Source organism: Vicugna pacos, chromosome 17 (assembly GCF_048564905.1).
Source record: "Vicugna pacos chromosome 17, VicPac4, whole genome shotgun sequence".
Classification (NCBI taxonomy): Eukaryota; Metazoa; Chordata; class Mammalia; order Artiodactyla; family Camelidae; genus Vicugna; species Vicugna pacos.
Window position 1 is genome coordinate 13,930,287 of NC_133003.1, and position 15,960 is coordinate 13,946,246.

General features: G+C 42.4%; 1 protein-coding gene across 3 annotated transcripts in view; it reads left to right on the forward strand.

The window, feature by feature from the left end:
* Positions 1 to 1,705: 1,705 nt before the first annotated feature.
* The window catches only part of DLEC1 (DLEC1 cilia and flagella associated protein), a 63,549-nt gene continuing 49,294 nt past the window's right edge, over positions 1,706 to 15,960 (forward strand). Inside the window, exons 1-6 of one of the 3 annotated variants that reach the window (XM_072940992.1) lie at positions 1,706 to 2,270; positions 3,369 to 3,519; positions 12,112 to 12,222; positions 13,836 to 14,029; positions 14,400 to 14,620; positions 15,463 to 15,541. In XM_072940992.1, the coding sequence (XP_072797093.1) occupies positions 1,875 to 2,270; positions 3,369 to 3,519; positions 12,112 to 12,222; positions 13,836 to 14,029; positions 14,400 to 14,620; positions 15,463 to 15,541 (1,152 nt within the window). In that variant the 5' untranslated portion in view covers positions 1,706 to 1,874. Of the gene's footprint in view, positions 2,271 to 3,368; positions 3,520 to 12,111; positions 12,223 to 13,835; positions 14,030 to 14,399; positions 14,621 to 15,462; positions 15,542 to 15,960 lie in introns of those variants that run through there. The other 2 variants (XM_015236295.3, XM_072940993.1) reach the window with 2 other exon arrangements.

Sequence of the window (15,960 nt, forward strand, 5' to 3'; positions counted from 1 at the left end):
GCTGCAGTAGACAAGTATAGGCCTTGCCCTGTCTCAGTGGGTGATCTCATCACCCACCTGCTCACACACCCAGGACATTTGGGAGTCATTCTTGGCCCTTCTCTCTCACTCTCGTCATCCATCAGTGAGCCTTGTTAATCCTACCTTTCAGATCTATCTCCAGTCAGTTCCTCTCACTTGAATCCCAGTGCCCTCCATCCCTGTCCTAACCCCTGCAGGAGTTTCCTCATCAAGTTCCCTGATGCCCCGCTCAAGTCTGTTCTCACACAGCAACCAGAGTGATTGCCGTAAAACACAGAGCTGACCATGACACCCCCAGCCTAAGATCCTTGATGGTCCTCCTGCTGTTCTCAGAATAAAGTTTAAATTCCCTACTGTTGCTAACAAACCCATTCATGATCTGGCCCTTTCCTAGCTGTGTCCTCAGCTCTCTGTGTTCCACCCCTGAGCTTCTTACATTTCCTGCCAGCAGTACACTCTCCCAGCTTTAGCACAATGGGGGGGGGGGTGCTTTTCCTTCTCTCCTGGCTTACTCCTCATTCTTTTTCCTTTTTTTTCCACTTAAAAGTTAAAGTATAATTTATGTACAGTAAAATTCACCCTTCATCATGTACAGTCCTGTGAGGTTTGACAAACCCATAGTTTTGTAACCACCACTGCAATCAAAATATAGAACAGATCCATCACCCCCCAAAATTCCCTCATGCTCCTTTGGAGCCAGCACTAGTGCCCATCGCCAGCTCCTGGTAGCCCCTGATGTGTTTTCAGGTTTGCACTTTATATAAATGGATGTCCTATAAATGGAATCATTCAGTATGTGTGTGTCACCTTTTGAGAATGGTTTCATTGACCTCGTATAATGCATTTGATACTCATCTATGCTGTTGTGTGTATCACTAGTCTTGTGTGTTTCATCTTTTTTTGTTGAGAGCGTTCCATTGTACAAATGTACCACAATTTATTTATCCTTCCACCAGTGGGTAGGACATTTGTTTTTTTTTCAGTTTTGGGAAATTATGGATAAAGTTGCTATAGACATTTTTGTAAAGGGTTTTGTGTGCACAAACATTCTCATTTCACTTGGAAAAGCACCTAGGAGTGGAACTGCTGTATGTGAAACTTTATAAGAAACTGCCAAGCTGTTTTTTTCAGAGCTGCTATACTAGTTTGTATTCCCATTGCAATATGAGAATTTGAATTGCTCCACATCCTCACCAGGATTCATTTGGTTCATTTACCCATTCATTCAATTTCTTGACATTCTGCTAGTGTGTAGTGGTGCTGCATTGTAGTTTTAGTTTCCACTTCCTTGATGACTAATGACGGTGAGTCTACTTATTATTTGAAATCTCTGCTTGGTCTTCTACCAAAAAAACCCACTGTACACCCTCCCTCTGTAGACTAAGTTCCTGTCCTTTGTGGTTCCATGACAACCAATATTTATCTCCATCTTGGCCTTAACCCACTAAACTGCAATTGTTTTCCTGTGCCCTGCCTGCTCACCACCCTGGTCTCTCTCACCCTCCCACTCTCCCTTTCTCTCCCTCCCTCCCTCCCACTCTCCCTCCCTCCCTCCCACTCTCCCTTTCTCTCTCTCCCTCCCTCCCACTCTCCCTTTCTCTCTCTCCCTACACACACACACACACACACACACACACACACACACACACACACACACACACACCACACCACACCACACCACACCACACCACACCACACCACACCACACCCCCCAAGCTTATCTTGGTAAACACGATACTGCTGTGCGAATGTATGTGATGATGACGAATTGACAGCGCCTTGGAAAAAGGCAAAGCGGAAGAGGCCGGCCGGAAGCGGAAGTGCGGCGCTGAGTTAGCGGTGTCTCAGTTGCCATGGAGACTGGAAGGGGCGACAGGCAGCCGGCGGACTCTGGGTCCTACGCGTTCGCCGGGGCAACGTGGACCCCAGCCCCGCTTCTGGCCCGGACTCGCAGCCCCAGCCAGTCCACCCGGCTGTCCTCCCTCGCCTACTCCGAGTCCTTCCACTACGGCTTCGGGGGCCGGCCCCGCCGCGTCTCGCCGCTCGCGCTCCCGCCGCTCCCCGAGCCTCACCTGCTGCGTCTGCGCCCCACCTCGCTGCGCACCCAGGACATCTCGTACTTGCTCACCGGCATCTTTCGCAATTTGTACACCGCTGAGGTAATCGGCGAGGAGGTGAGCGCGAGTTTGATCAAGGCCCGCGGCAGCGAGGATGCGCGGCACGAGGAGTTCGTGGAGCAGCTGCAGCAGGTAACACAGCCCCCGTGCCCCGAGCGTTCCCTGCGCGTGCTCACCCGGGGTGGGGCAGCATCTGTCTGCGGCCGTGCAGGGGATCCAGGGTGCACCCTCAGAAAGGTGGGCTCCCTCAGCACTCAGCCGCTCGGCAAGTGTTATCCCCTGCGGGTTGTCGCGCGCCGTTTCAGGCACGGGCTGGGGCGGCGGGGGAGTGGCGGTGGGGAGAGGAGGAGGCTGGGAAAGAGCAGACCAAGTCCGTATCTCAGTATACGCGACATTCTAGTGGAAAGACACTCGATACCGCGCTTAGGCAAATAGGTACATACTACACACACAGGGCATGTATCTGTAGCAGCTACCTATCTTTATTTCTCTACATACATTTACACATTATATATTGCATATGTAAATAAAACGACCGGGGCAGATAACTGAATAGTAGTTGCTCCCTGGAGATGACAAAACTAAAAGTCAGTCCCCCTTTGGGGTGCCTGACTTTGTACCCCAAAACATAGTCTTAACCGAGGCATTCATGGCCAGATTTTAGGAAGCTTGCCCAGTTTCTGGAACAGCAACTCGGCTTCCTCATCTGTGTAAGGAGGAAAGCAGCTGACTGGAGTTGTCTCTCCTGAGTCTTTGATTGCTGGCCACACTGCCCACTGCTCCCTTAAAGGGAGTCTCTGTGCTTAGTGCTTTCAGGCAATTGAGGGCAACTCTGAAAGGGCTGACAGCTGGAGACAATCAACTCCCTATGCTCCCTGCAGCTAGGCAGCAAGTCCTTCTTTGAAGAGGGGTTGAGGGGGGGCTGGGTGACACAGCCCTTTCTCTACCATATGTAGTGCTAACTTGTATTTGGATGGCAGCTCACTTTACTGTGAAACCAGGAGTCAGGAGACAGGGTTTCAGACTTGGCCCTTACTGACCTAAAGGTGAAAGCTTTAAGCCATTTTCCTCTGTGGGTCTATGTTCAGATCTATTCAGTTAGACCAGATGGTCTCTGAGGTTCTGTGACTGTTCTTCTACACTTCATGGGAAGGCCTGATACTGGGGTGAGGGGGAGTAAAGCTGCATGATCTCACCATATTTCTGTGCATCTGATTGTCCACCTGCCAGATTCGGGAGCTCTATAAGCAGCGGCTGGATGAGGTTGAAATGTTGGAGAGACACATCATTCAGGCCCGCGCACGGGCCCTTGCAGAGAAAGAGCGGGCCATGCACCAGGCCAAAGTACATGTCCTTGAGCACTTCATCAAGATGCCTCCAGGTGTGTATGAATCTCTCCCCTATGCCCTTCACCCCGACTCCCTAGTTGTCAATCTATTACTGTATTTGCTTCATTACCCACTCTATTCTTTTTCTGAACATTTGGAGAGCAAATTGTAGACATGATATTTCATTACCACAAAATTCTCCAGTGACAATATCTCCAGAACAAAGACACTCTCCTACACAGCCAGCATAGTACCCCCCAAACCAAGAAATCAGCATTGGTACAGCATTAACCTCCAAGTCACAGATCGCGTGTGGATTTCACCAGCTGTTCCACAGCGACTCTTTCTCCTCTCTGGTCTAGGATTTTGTCTAGGAAGTCATGTTACATGTAATCCTCATGTCTCTTTCTCAGACTTTTCATTTGGAGCAGTTCTTTGATCTTTTACTGTCCTTCGTGTTCTTGACAGTTTTTTTCCCCTCCCTTTTTTATGGTGGTAAAATACACAACATAAAATTGACTATCTTAACCATTTTTTAAGTGTACAGTTCAGTGGTATTAAATACATTCATAATCTTGTACAAACATCATCACCATCCATCTCCATAACTTTTCACTGTGTAAAACTGAAACTCTTTACCCATTAAACAATACCTTCCCATTCCCCCTCATTCCAGACCCTGGTAACCACCATTGTACTTTCTGTCTCTATGATTTTGACTGTTATAAGTACCTCATATAAGTGGAGTCATATGTATTTGTCTTTTTGCAACTGGTTTATTAACTTGGCATAATGTTCTCAGGGTTCATCCATGTTGTAGCAAATGTCAGAATTAATATTATTCAGCCTATAAAGGAACTTGTAAGTTACAATATTCCATTGTGTGTGTGTACCATATTTGGCTTATCCTTTCATCAGCTGATGAACTCTTGGGTTGCTTCCGCACGTGAGCTGTTGTGAATAATGCTACTATGAACATGGATGTGTAAATATCTTTTTGAGAACCTGCTTTCAATTCTTTGGGTATAAAACCAGAAGTGGAATTGCTGGGTCATATAGTACTATTTTTAATCTTTTTAGGAACCAATATACTGTTTTCCATTGTGGCTGTACCATTTTTACATTCCCACCAACAGTGCAGGGATTCCCATTTCTCTACATCCTCACCAAGATTTGCTATTTTCTGTTTTTGTTTTTGTTTTTAAATGTATCCATCCTGATGGGTGTGAGGTGGTATCTCGTTGTGGTTTTGATGTGCATTTCCCTGATGATTAGTGATGTTGAGCATCTTTTATATATGCTTCTTTGCCATTTGTATATCTTCTTTGGAAAAATGTCTATTCAAGCCCATTTTTAATCTATTGTTTTATTATTGTTGAGTTTTAGGAATACTCTCCATATATTCTGGTTATTAACCCCTTATTAGATACATGATTTGCAAATATTTTCTCTTGTTCTGTGGGTTGCATTTTTACTCTGTTGGGTAGTGTCTTTTCACGCACATTTAGTTTTCATATGTCCAGTTTGTCTGTTTTTCTTTCGTTGCCTGTGCCTTTGGTGTCATATCCAAGAAATCATTGCCAAATACAACATTGTAAAGTTTTTGCCCTATGTTTTCTCCTGGGATTTTTATTGTTTTAGGTCTTGCATTTAGGTTTTTGATTACTTTTGAGTTAGTTTTTATAATATTACAAATGAGTTCAACTTCATTCTTTTTTTTCTTTCTTTATTTTATTTTTTATTGAGTTACAGTCAGTTTACAATGTTGTGTCAATTTCCAGTGTAAAGCACAATTTTTCGGTTATACATGAACATACATATATTCATTGTCACATTCTTTTTAACTTCATTCTTTTGCATGAAGATATCCAGTTTTGCCAGCATCATTTGTTGAAAAGATGTTGACCTTTCTCATTGAATGGTCTCTGCACCCTTGTCAAAAATCACTTGGCGGTATGTATAAGTGTTTATTTCTGGCCTTTCTATTCTATTCCACTGGTCTCTATGTCCATCTGTATGCCAGTGCTATATTGTTTTGATTCCTCTAGCTTTCTAGTAAGTTTTCAAATCAAGAAGTGTGAATCCTCTAGCTTGTTTGTTCCTTTTCAAGATTGTTTTGGCTGTTGGGTGTTCCTTGAGATTCGTGTGAATTTTAGGATGTGTTTTACTATTTCTATTCCAAAAATATCATTGGGATTTTGATAGGGATTTCATTGGATCGGTAGATTACTTTGGATAGGATTGACATTTTAACAGTATTAAGCCTTCTAATCCAGGAACACAGAATGTGTTTCCATTTATTTATTTCTTCCTTGATTTCTTTCAGCAGCGTTTTATACTTCTTTTCTTTTTTTCTTATTTTTGGGGTTTTTAAAAATAATTTTTATCGTACAGGTCTTTGATCTCTTTGGTTAGCTATTAAGTATTTTATTCTTTTTGATGCTATTGTAAATGGAACTGTCTTCATAATTTCCTTTTCAGATTGTTCATTTTTAGTGTATTGAAATGCAACTGATTTTTGTGTGTTGACTTTATGTCCTGCTTCTTTGCTAAATTCACTTATTAGATCTTTTTTTTTTTGATGAAGTCTACTTTCTCAACTTTTTCCTTTTATAAATCATGCTTTAGTATAGTACCTAAGAAACCTTTGCTCAAAGTCACAAAGATTTTCTCCTGTTTTCATGTAAAAGTTTTTTTAATTGCCTCCCCCCAGCTTTATAGATTTTTTTAACATTTTTTATTGATTTATAATCATTTTACAATGTTGTGTAAAAGTTTTATAATTCAGTTGGTTTTATTTTTAGTTTGTTTGAAGGGGGAAAGGCAGTTAGGATTATTTATTTATTACTTATTTTTTTAAATGGAGGTACTAGGGATTGAACCCAGGACCTTGTGCATGTTAAGCATGCACTCTTCCACTAAGCTATACCCTCCCCCTGCTTATTAGTTTTAACAGTTTTTTGGGTGTGTAATTTTTAGGGTTTTCTGTATATAAAATCATTTCATCTGTAAATAGATTATTTTACTTCTTCATTTCTAGTTTGGATGCCTTTTATTTCTTTTTCTGGCCTAATTGCTCTGATTAGAACTTCCAGTACTGTGTTGACTAGAAATGGTGAAAGCAGGCATTCTTGCCTTATTCCTGATCTTAGAGAAGAAAAGCCTTAAGTCTTCCACCACTGAGTATAATGTTTGCTGTGAGTTTTAATCTATGCCTTATATTATGTTGAAATAGTTCCCTTTTATTCCCAATTTTTAGTGTTTTTTAATCATGAAAGAGTGCTGAATTTTTTCAATTTTTTTTCCTGCATCAGTTGAAATGATCATGTGATTTTTTTCCCCTCTCTTCCTGTTCATGTGGTGTATTTCATGGATCAGTTTTTATATGTTGAACCATCCTTGCATTGCAGGAATAGATCTCACTTGGTCATGGTGAACTGTCCTTTTAATATGTTGCAAAATTCAGTTTGCTAATATTTGTGAGGATTTTTGTATCAATGTTCATAATGGATATTGGCCATAGTTTTCTTGTAGTGTCTTTGTCTGTCTTTATATCAGGGTAATGTTGGCCTCTTGAATGAGATAAGTGTTTTCTCCTTTTCAGTATTTTTGGAAAAATTTGAGAAAAATTGGTATTAATTCTTTAGATGTTTGGTAGAATTCACCAGTGAAGCCACTGGGTCCAGGTCTTTTCTTTATTGAGATATTTTTTATTATTGATTCAGTCCTCTTACTAAAAGTCAACTCAGATTTTGTTTTTTTATGATTTAGTCTGGTAGGCTTTGTGTTTCTAGGAATTTTATCTAGGATAAAATTTTATCAAAATTTTATCAATGTGTTAATGTACAGTTGTTCCTAGTGCTCACTTGCAATCCTTTTTATTTCTGTAGAATCGGTAGTAATGTCCCCACTTTCACTTCTGATTTTAGCATTGTGAGTCTTTCCTCTGTTTTTCTTAGTCGATCTAGCTAAAGGTTTGTCAATTTTGTTGATCTTTTCAAAGAATCAACTTTTGGGTTCATTGATTTTTCTCTATTGTTTTTCTGTTCTCTACTTTGTTAATCTATGCTCTAATCTTTATTTCCTTCCTTTTTCTGGTAGCTTTGTATTTAGTTTGTTCTTTTTCTAGTTCCTTAAGTTCTAAAGTTAGGTTGTTGATTTGAAATCTTTCTTGTTTTGTGTGTTTATAGCTATAAAATTTCCTCTTAGCACCACTTTTATTGTGTCCCATAAGTTTTGGTATGTTGTGTTTTCATCTTCATTTGTGTCTAAGTATTTTCTAATTTTCTTTGTTTTTGAAGGGGGGAAGTAACTAGTTTTATTTATTTAGTTTAATTTAATTTTTTTAATGGAGGTACTGGGGATTGAACTCAGGACCTTGTGCATGCTAAGCATGCACTCTACCTCTTAAGCTATACCCCCTCCCCATGATTCCTTCTTTAATCCATTGGTTATTTGAAAGTGTGTTGCTGAATTCTGTAATTTACTGAATTTTCCAGTTTTCCTTCTGTTGTTTTCTAAGTTCATCCCATTTTGGTTGTAGAATATACTTTGTGTGATATCTATGTTTTAAAATCTATTGAGACTTAATTTTTGGCCTAACATATGGTCTGGGAAATGTCCCATGTACACTTGGGAAGGATGTGTATGCTGCTGTTTTTTGGTAGAGAATTCTGTATGTGTCTATTAGATCAAGTTGATCTGTTGGGTTGTTTAAGTCCTCTGTTTCCTCACTTACCTTCTGTCTGATTGTTCTGTCCATTATTGTAGATGGTTATTGAAGTCTCCAACTGTTATTGTAGAACTGTGTATTTCTCCCTTCAAATCTGTCAATTTTTGCTTTGTTATTTTGATGGTCTGTCATTAGGTGTATAAACATTTATACTTATTATATCTTCTTTTCTGTTGGATCTTTTATTACTATATAATGTCCTTCTTTGTTTTGTGTAAGTTTAATTGGCAGTGGGGTGGGGAAGGAAAAGACCACTTCATAGATGGTGCTGTGTGCTCCCTTCAAGGGGTATGTGATGTCTGATTTATCTCTTTTCATGATGCTGGTGGTCTTTGCCCAGATCTGTTATTTCATTAGGGGTTATAAATTGTAATAAAATGCTAATGGTACTGAAATACTTTCACAAAGAGAAACTTTTCAGCAATGACTTTGATTACCCCAAGATATGAGCAGGATTAATTCTTTCTCATTAATTCTTAATGAGGTTTGCATGTTTGGTTTTTAATATCATTGTGAACTCATGGATTTCATAACTGCAGTTATATTTATTCTCCTTGTTGATGCTCAAATTGTCCCATCTTTAGCCAACTGGAGCCTTTTCAGGTTGACTCCTGACTCTTTTGACACGACGTTAATTGTCTTTGGAAATTTCCTTATTTTCTGGAGTGGTCAGATGTTCCAGGCTCATCTTGTGCATTTATTGCCCCAAGTCTGGAATCAACCATTTCTCCAAGAAGCCCTGGTTCCTTTTATTCCCTCCAAAGACTTGAATCTATCCTTCTGCATCCCTGAAAATCATCATTTTCCAGGGCAGTAGAGAGAGTGCTTTTAGGGTTGGAAGACCTGACATAGCTGTGGCCTGGAGGGAGGGAGAAGCGGAAGATACAGCAGCTTAGGAAAGCATTATACTTACGGGGTCCTGCCAGGGACCGGATGATGGGTAAGATGCTTAGCATGGGTAATGCCACTGAATCCTTCCAACAACCCTGTGAGGTAGGGTTTCCTTCCATTTATAAAATACAGGAACTAAACTTACAGAGGAGCTCAAATAACTTCTCTAAATTCCCACAGCTCAGAAGGGCTGGACCCAGATCTGAACTTGTGTCTGCTGTCAAAGCCCGTCTCTTTCTTCTGTCAGGAGGAGGAAGGGCTGTTGTCCAGGGAGGAGATGACTTCCCTTAGGGTGTGGCTCTGAGTGTGAGGCCCTATCCTGTGTCAGGTCGGCCACCTCAGACCCCATCAGACAGTGAACACTCAGTGCAGATTCCATATCGCCTCCTGTTCCCCGCTCTGCACAGCAGAGTCGTGTAGCTGCCAGGCCCCCTCCCTCAGTCGTGGATCTGGGCAGAGATTGTTGGTAGCAGATTCTCAGGAGGTTTTATTGGCGGCCTGACATCGCCAGAGTCCTGGGAGTCAGACATTGTCCCTGTCGTTGGTAGGATTCTTTTCGCTAGAGATTAGGGGAGATTAAATATTTTTTTAATGAAAATGGAATAAAACGTTGAGAACTGGGAAACAAACATCAGGAGATAAAAGAGCAACATTGCCAGCAGAAGGCTGAGAAACCAAGGACTGTAACGTCTCAGGGCAGGGCGAGGTGACCCAGGAACCTCTTTAATAACTTAGATAATTGATGGTGAGGACATTCCCCTGAAACCTGTCTTTTTTGAGACACAGAAGCAGCCTTTCTCTATTTGCTAGTGCAGATGTCACAGGACGGAAAAGGTGTAAATTCTCCCAGCAGAGGGAGAAAGATCAGAATTCTGCAGGACATCCTGTGCCTTCATTCCCTCCCCTTGCTGGTATCTTATCTGCATTATCTTCTGGGGCAAGGAGCAGCCAACCCCAGGCAGAGCCATAAGGTCAGTGTAGAAAGCCCACCCTTCCCTGGCAGGGGAAAATGGTCACAAGGCCAGTGCAGGGTTCCCAAGGCTCACCTGGTACCCAGTCCAGGCCTGACATAAAGAGAGGCTTCCCAGGGATCTGATAAACAAACTGCCCCCCAACCCCCGCTCCTGCATACACAGCACCTAACTGCCCACACCCTGGGGGAGGACCGTGGAGAGAATGGCATCAGAAGAGAGAGGCTACCTCTCTTTGCTACATGGCCTTTACCCTTTTGCTGGAAGTTTTATCTTATCTTTTAATAATTCAAATAGGCCATCACCAGAGTCCTGGGGAACTGGGCTGGACTGTGTCAAATTTGGCACTGCTGCCACTCCCTGCTGATGTCTCTGTATTACAGAGGAGAGGCCAGGGCTTGCATTTGCCGGAATGGACCTGTCACCTGTGGTTCCAGGACAGGTCACTGGTGAGAGGCTCTTGGTGAGTTTTGGAAAGGAGGCCTTCTGTTCTCCAGAAGCAGTGGCTGGCAGACGACTGAGCAGCTGCGAGTCTCACAGCAGGTTCTAGATAACTTCCTGAGATCCCCCCGCCGCCCACTTCAGTGCTGCTGGCTAAACCTGTCAGTGATGACCTCCCTGACCTCTCTCCCACTCCCCAGTCCCCTGCATTCAACCCCCTTATATATGGTAAACATAGACTGATTTCTGTTTTCCTCATCAAAACTTGACTATTACCGTCACTAGGCCAAACCTCAAAATGCCTAAATTAACGTAGATGAGAGGAGAAACATGTCTTCTTCACTTTCCTCACCTACATCTTTGGTTTTAGGGATCCTCCAGAGGGAAAGGCCATTTAAAGCTGTCATGTTGGGTCATGGAGCAAGCAACAAAATTTGAAGGCTTTCAAGTCATCCATTCATCTTATTTATTCCTTAATTTTTATCAAAGTAGTTATGTACACAGTTTGAAAGAATCAAATAGTTCAGAAAAGCTTCTAGTGAAATATAAAAACATGTCATTACACACTTGTCCAAACCCAACACCAAGAGCAAACTGTCATGTAAAGCGTGAGCTTCACGTGATAATGATGTGTCAGTGTAGGGTCATCAGCTGTAACAAATGTCCCATCTGGGGGATGTTGATAACGGGGGAGGCTGTGCATGTGTTGGGGCAGGGAGTATATGGGAAATCTCTGTACCTGCCCCTCAGTTTTGCTGCACACCTAACACTGCTCTGAAAAATAGTCTGTTGAAAAAAATCCTCCACCTCACCTCTCCCAGCCTCAACCCACTTGCCAAAAATGGCCATTTCGAGCTCTGATTCTTCTGGGTACCTCTAAATAATATATCTTTCCTACTGTTTCTTGGATCATCAACCATAGATATTAATTATCGACTTCCCACTCTATTAAATGAGATTTTCTCTCATGTGTCTGCAGATCAGTGTGGGGTTGGCTGATCTAGCTGGGCTTGGCTGGCTAGACCAGCATCCAGCTATGTGTCTGGGTGACCTTGGCTCCCTGCACCAGGTGGGGCTCAGGTCTGCTGCATGTGGATTCATGCTGGGGCCCAGGATGAAGGGGCAGGAGCTCTTCTCATGATGACAGCAGAGGCACGAGAGGGAAAGCTCAGCTGCATGAGTACATGTCAAGCCCCAGCCAGCATCTCATTGTCAAAGCACCTCACACGGCCAAAGTCAAGGGCAAAGAAGTGCATGCTGTCTCTGGTAGTGGGAACTGCTCACTCACAGGGCAGAGGATGTGGATATAGAGGAGAGTGAAGAACTGGGGCCGCTTCTCAATCTACCGTGTTTCTCTTAACTCTGTCTTGTTTAGAGCTCTCTGTGAGTAACCATATTTTAGCTCAAATAATACCGCAACATAGCCTTGCCCAATGGCCTAAGCGGCCAACTGGAACACTTGTTGGTTAGTTTCTTAAATCTCAAAATGACCACAGTGTTCTAAGAATTTTGTTAGGTGGTTTGGGCTCGGAGGATGAGTAAGGTTTGGGTGCAGGTTCTTAGACATCAGTCTGGCTTGAAACACTTTTTCCTCGTTCCCTTCTATGTAGTGAAGACTATCTTCAGATGGTGTGTGGACAATGAACTGCTACAGAAACATCACTTGATCTGCCCAGACGATTACTACAGCGATACAGTGCCATTTTGCTCTGCACCTAAAGGTAACGCTTCTGTACTCCCTTATAGCCTCTGATACCATCGTAGGGAAGTTCTTTAGTAGCAAGCCCACACCAGCCACCTCTGCTGCCATTTTCCTCTTTGTAGATTTTTTTTTTGTCTTTCCTTTCCTTTTTAAAATTTTATTTATTTATTTTTAATTGAAATATGGTTGATTTGCAATATTGTGTTAGTTTCAGGTGTATAGCAAAGTGATTTGGTTGTACATGTATATGTTTTCAATTCTTTTTCCCCATTATGGGTTAATATGAGATACTGAGTATAGTTCCTTGTGCTATACGGTAAATCCTGTTGCTTATCTATTTTATATATGGTAGCATGTATCTGTTAATCCTATGCTCCTAATTTATCCCTCCCCCCACCTCCCACTTTAGTAACCATAAGTTTGTTTTCTATGTCTGTGAGTCTGTTTCTGTTTTGTAAATAAGTTCATTCATATCATTTTTTTAGATTCCACATATTAAGTGACTTCATATGATATTTGTCTTTCTCTGACTTCCTTCACTTAGTATGATAATCTCTAGCTCCATCCATGTTGCTGCAAATGCATTATTTTTATGGCTGAGTAATACTCCATAGTTCCTTTAATTTTGATAGAAACTATTGAGAGGGTCAAATCTGAGTAAGCCACTTCCTCCCCAGCTCCCTAACACTTACAAGACACAAGTCTTAGCTCCTCAGAGTGGAATATGACACTCTCGTCAGCTGTCCAACACCAGGAGATACAAAAATGCTCAGAAATGCAGTTGAATGAACCAAGAGAGGGAGGGTCTGAAGTCCTAGATAAGCAAGGGAGCAAGTTTCTGATGGAGTCAGAACACAGACCTAGGGGCTCCCCCCTCCCCCTGACAGACTGGAGCAACGCTAAGTATGGACAGAAGGTTGGGTGGGGAGCAGAGAAGGTTGTGTGTGTGTGTGTGTATGTGTGTGAGAGAGAGATACGATAGTTTCCTGTGATATGGGAGACAAGGTCTTCTGAGAATGAATGGGGGTGGGGAAGCTGTATTGTGGGCTTCAGCAGGGAGATAGAGTTTTGAAAGAGTCGCCATGTAGATTTCTGTGGCCAAACCTCAGGTGGCCTAGCAGTGCCAGACTCCGAAGGTGAGCTCGTCAGCCACCCCAATTTGGTGGGACTCTGATGATGTCTGGGGATTTGGAGCTGAGAAGACATTTAGGGTGGGAGGCCTGGGGTCCAGAGAATTGAGGTTACCGATCAGGAAAGAGTTCATGATGGCCTGAGCCCTGTAGAGAGGAAGGCCAGAGAAGGTAGTAGAATCAAATGTCATGAAAAAGTGTGTTCACGTGTGGGGTATGTGTACATGTGTACATGTGTGTGTGACAGTGGTCCACTCATGTTACCTGACCATGTTCAACAACCGAACAAATACTTTAACCCTCTAGTCTCCAGGACACAGAATAAGTTCCAGGAGTAAGTTATATGTGAAATAAAGGGCAGTTACATCCGGTGTAGGAAATGTGAAAGTTTAGGGAAGAGTATCAAGCTGACTGTGCCTTTGGTGGTTTTATTTAGTCATCTTAGAAGCATCCACCACTTCACCTTGGTGACGTAACTTGAGTTTTTTCCTTGGTGCTATAGGCAACTTTGTCCCTGGATACTCAAAACTGACATTTAGTTGTGAACAACGTTTCGCCCCAAAGAAAGAGCTGACCAAGAAGCTGGCATGCCGGAAGACGCGCTCTCAGTCCGAAGACGAGCTGGACTTCACTATGGACAGCCTGACGTGGGCCTCATCTTTCAAGGCCAAACTCAGGTCCAGAGAAACTGTCAAGGTGAATGTTGCAACCCACACATTGGTGTGGATGTGGGCAGTGGGGATGGGCAGTGATGAGGGGAAGGGGTCCCAGGTGACACGAGGAGTCATGATAAACCCACGGTGAGACAGGAGGGTTTGTCTTGGCTCTCTGTGGGTCCTGTGGTCAGCCAGGTGTTAACACGCATAGCCCCTCTGCCTGTCATTAACTCTGTCCCTTTTTAAAAAAAATATATTTCTTTATTTATTTTGGGTGGAAGTAATTAGGTTTATTTATTTTAATGGAAGTACTGGGAATGGAACTCAGGACCTTGTGCATGCTAAGCATGCGCTCTACCACTGAGCTATAGCCTCCCTGCCGACTCTGTACTTTTTATTGTGTTCCAAAGAAAACAGGTTCACAAAAGAATAAAAGATGGATGAACCATTTACGGGTGCCACAGAGGCAGCAGGAGCGGCTTCTACTCGCCAGGATGGAGAGTCGGAACCGCTTCCTGAAAAACCCTCGCTTTTTCCCCCCTAATACTCCGTATGGGGGCAAGTCTCTTCTCTTTCCTCCGAAGAAGCCGGCACCAACAGGACAGTCCCAGAATGGAGAGCTGGAACAGAGGTGTGTGTTTCCCTGACTCTTATTCTCAGAACATCTGACTCTGCAGAGTAAAACTCCACAAGTCCTAGGTGTGGTTTGGCTTCTGGAGGATTCTAGACTTCCTGGAGGAAGGATGTCAGCATCAGAACAGAGGAGGGCTTTGGAGCTACCGACCAGTGTGGCCTTCAGACATCCCGGGAGCCCTGGATTTGTGTTTTTCTTACCTGCCAGAGTCTTGAGGAATAGGGGTTAGTGCTGGCCCTTTAATATCTGAAAAGTCTGGGTCAAATAGGAGGCATCTATGTAGCCATGTGCTCCTTCCATTAAATTCATGTGTCTTATGTGGCTTGGAAATAAAAATGTTTAAGATCTGCTTAATAACAAGTACTATAAATTGTGATTTTTCTTTAAAAGAATGCCTTTGGCTCTATTTCAGTAATTATCCTTATGAAGGGAGGAAACTGCTTCATGGTTTCATAATTTTTTCCCCTGATTTGAATGGACTTAGCACTATTAACGTTTCCCTATTAAACAAGTAATATCTTTTTATTCAGAAAAAGTAGAAAAGATTTGCCAAGAAAAATAGCACCTATATTAAAAATCCAGTTAACCTACTGTTGTTTAAGCTTCTGGAGTTTTTCCCAGGCATACTGAAAATAAAATACGTAGCTACGTGTATTACGTAGCTACGTGTATCGTCACAAAGATTCAATCTTGCTGTAAAACTATTTTGTAACCTGTTTTAACAGCTGCAGAACACAACGAATGACACGTGGTGAATCTCTTGGATGTAGTTGCTTTACATGCATCAGTCACACGGGTGAAACTAACAGCCTTTCCCGCCCTCTCTTGCCTTCCCACAGTTGTGCTGACACTCCAGTGTTTCTAGCCAAGCCATCAATTGGATTTTTCACAGATTATGAAATCGGACCAGTTTATGAGGTAAAAATCTTATTTCTTTACAGATCCCACTCCATTTTTAGAAGAGTCTTTATTGTGGAATTTTAAAACCATATGCAAACTAGGGAAAAGACTATAATGAACCCTTGTGCACCCATCACCCAGGTTTAGCAGTTATCTACTTCCTGCAAATCTGGTTTCGTCTGTTACCCACACAACTTCAAGTGTGTGTATGTATGTCTGTGTTCACCATGTGTACACTGGAGTATTTTAAGGAAAAACAGGTATCACGTCATTCTTCAGTTAATACTTCAATTATCTCTAACAGATGAGGACTTCTAAAAAATAACCATCATCACATTCAACAATATTAACAGTGATTCCTTAGTGTCAGCTAATACTCATCCATGACTGATTTTCCTCTATTTGTTTTTTTTTTCAAGTAGATTTATAATTGGTTT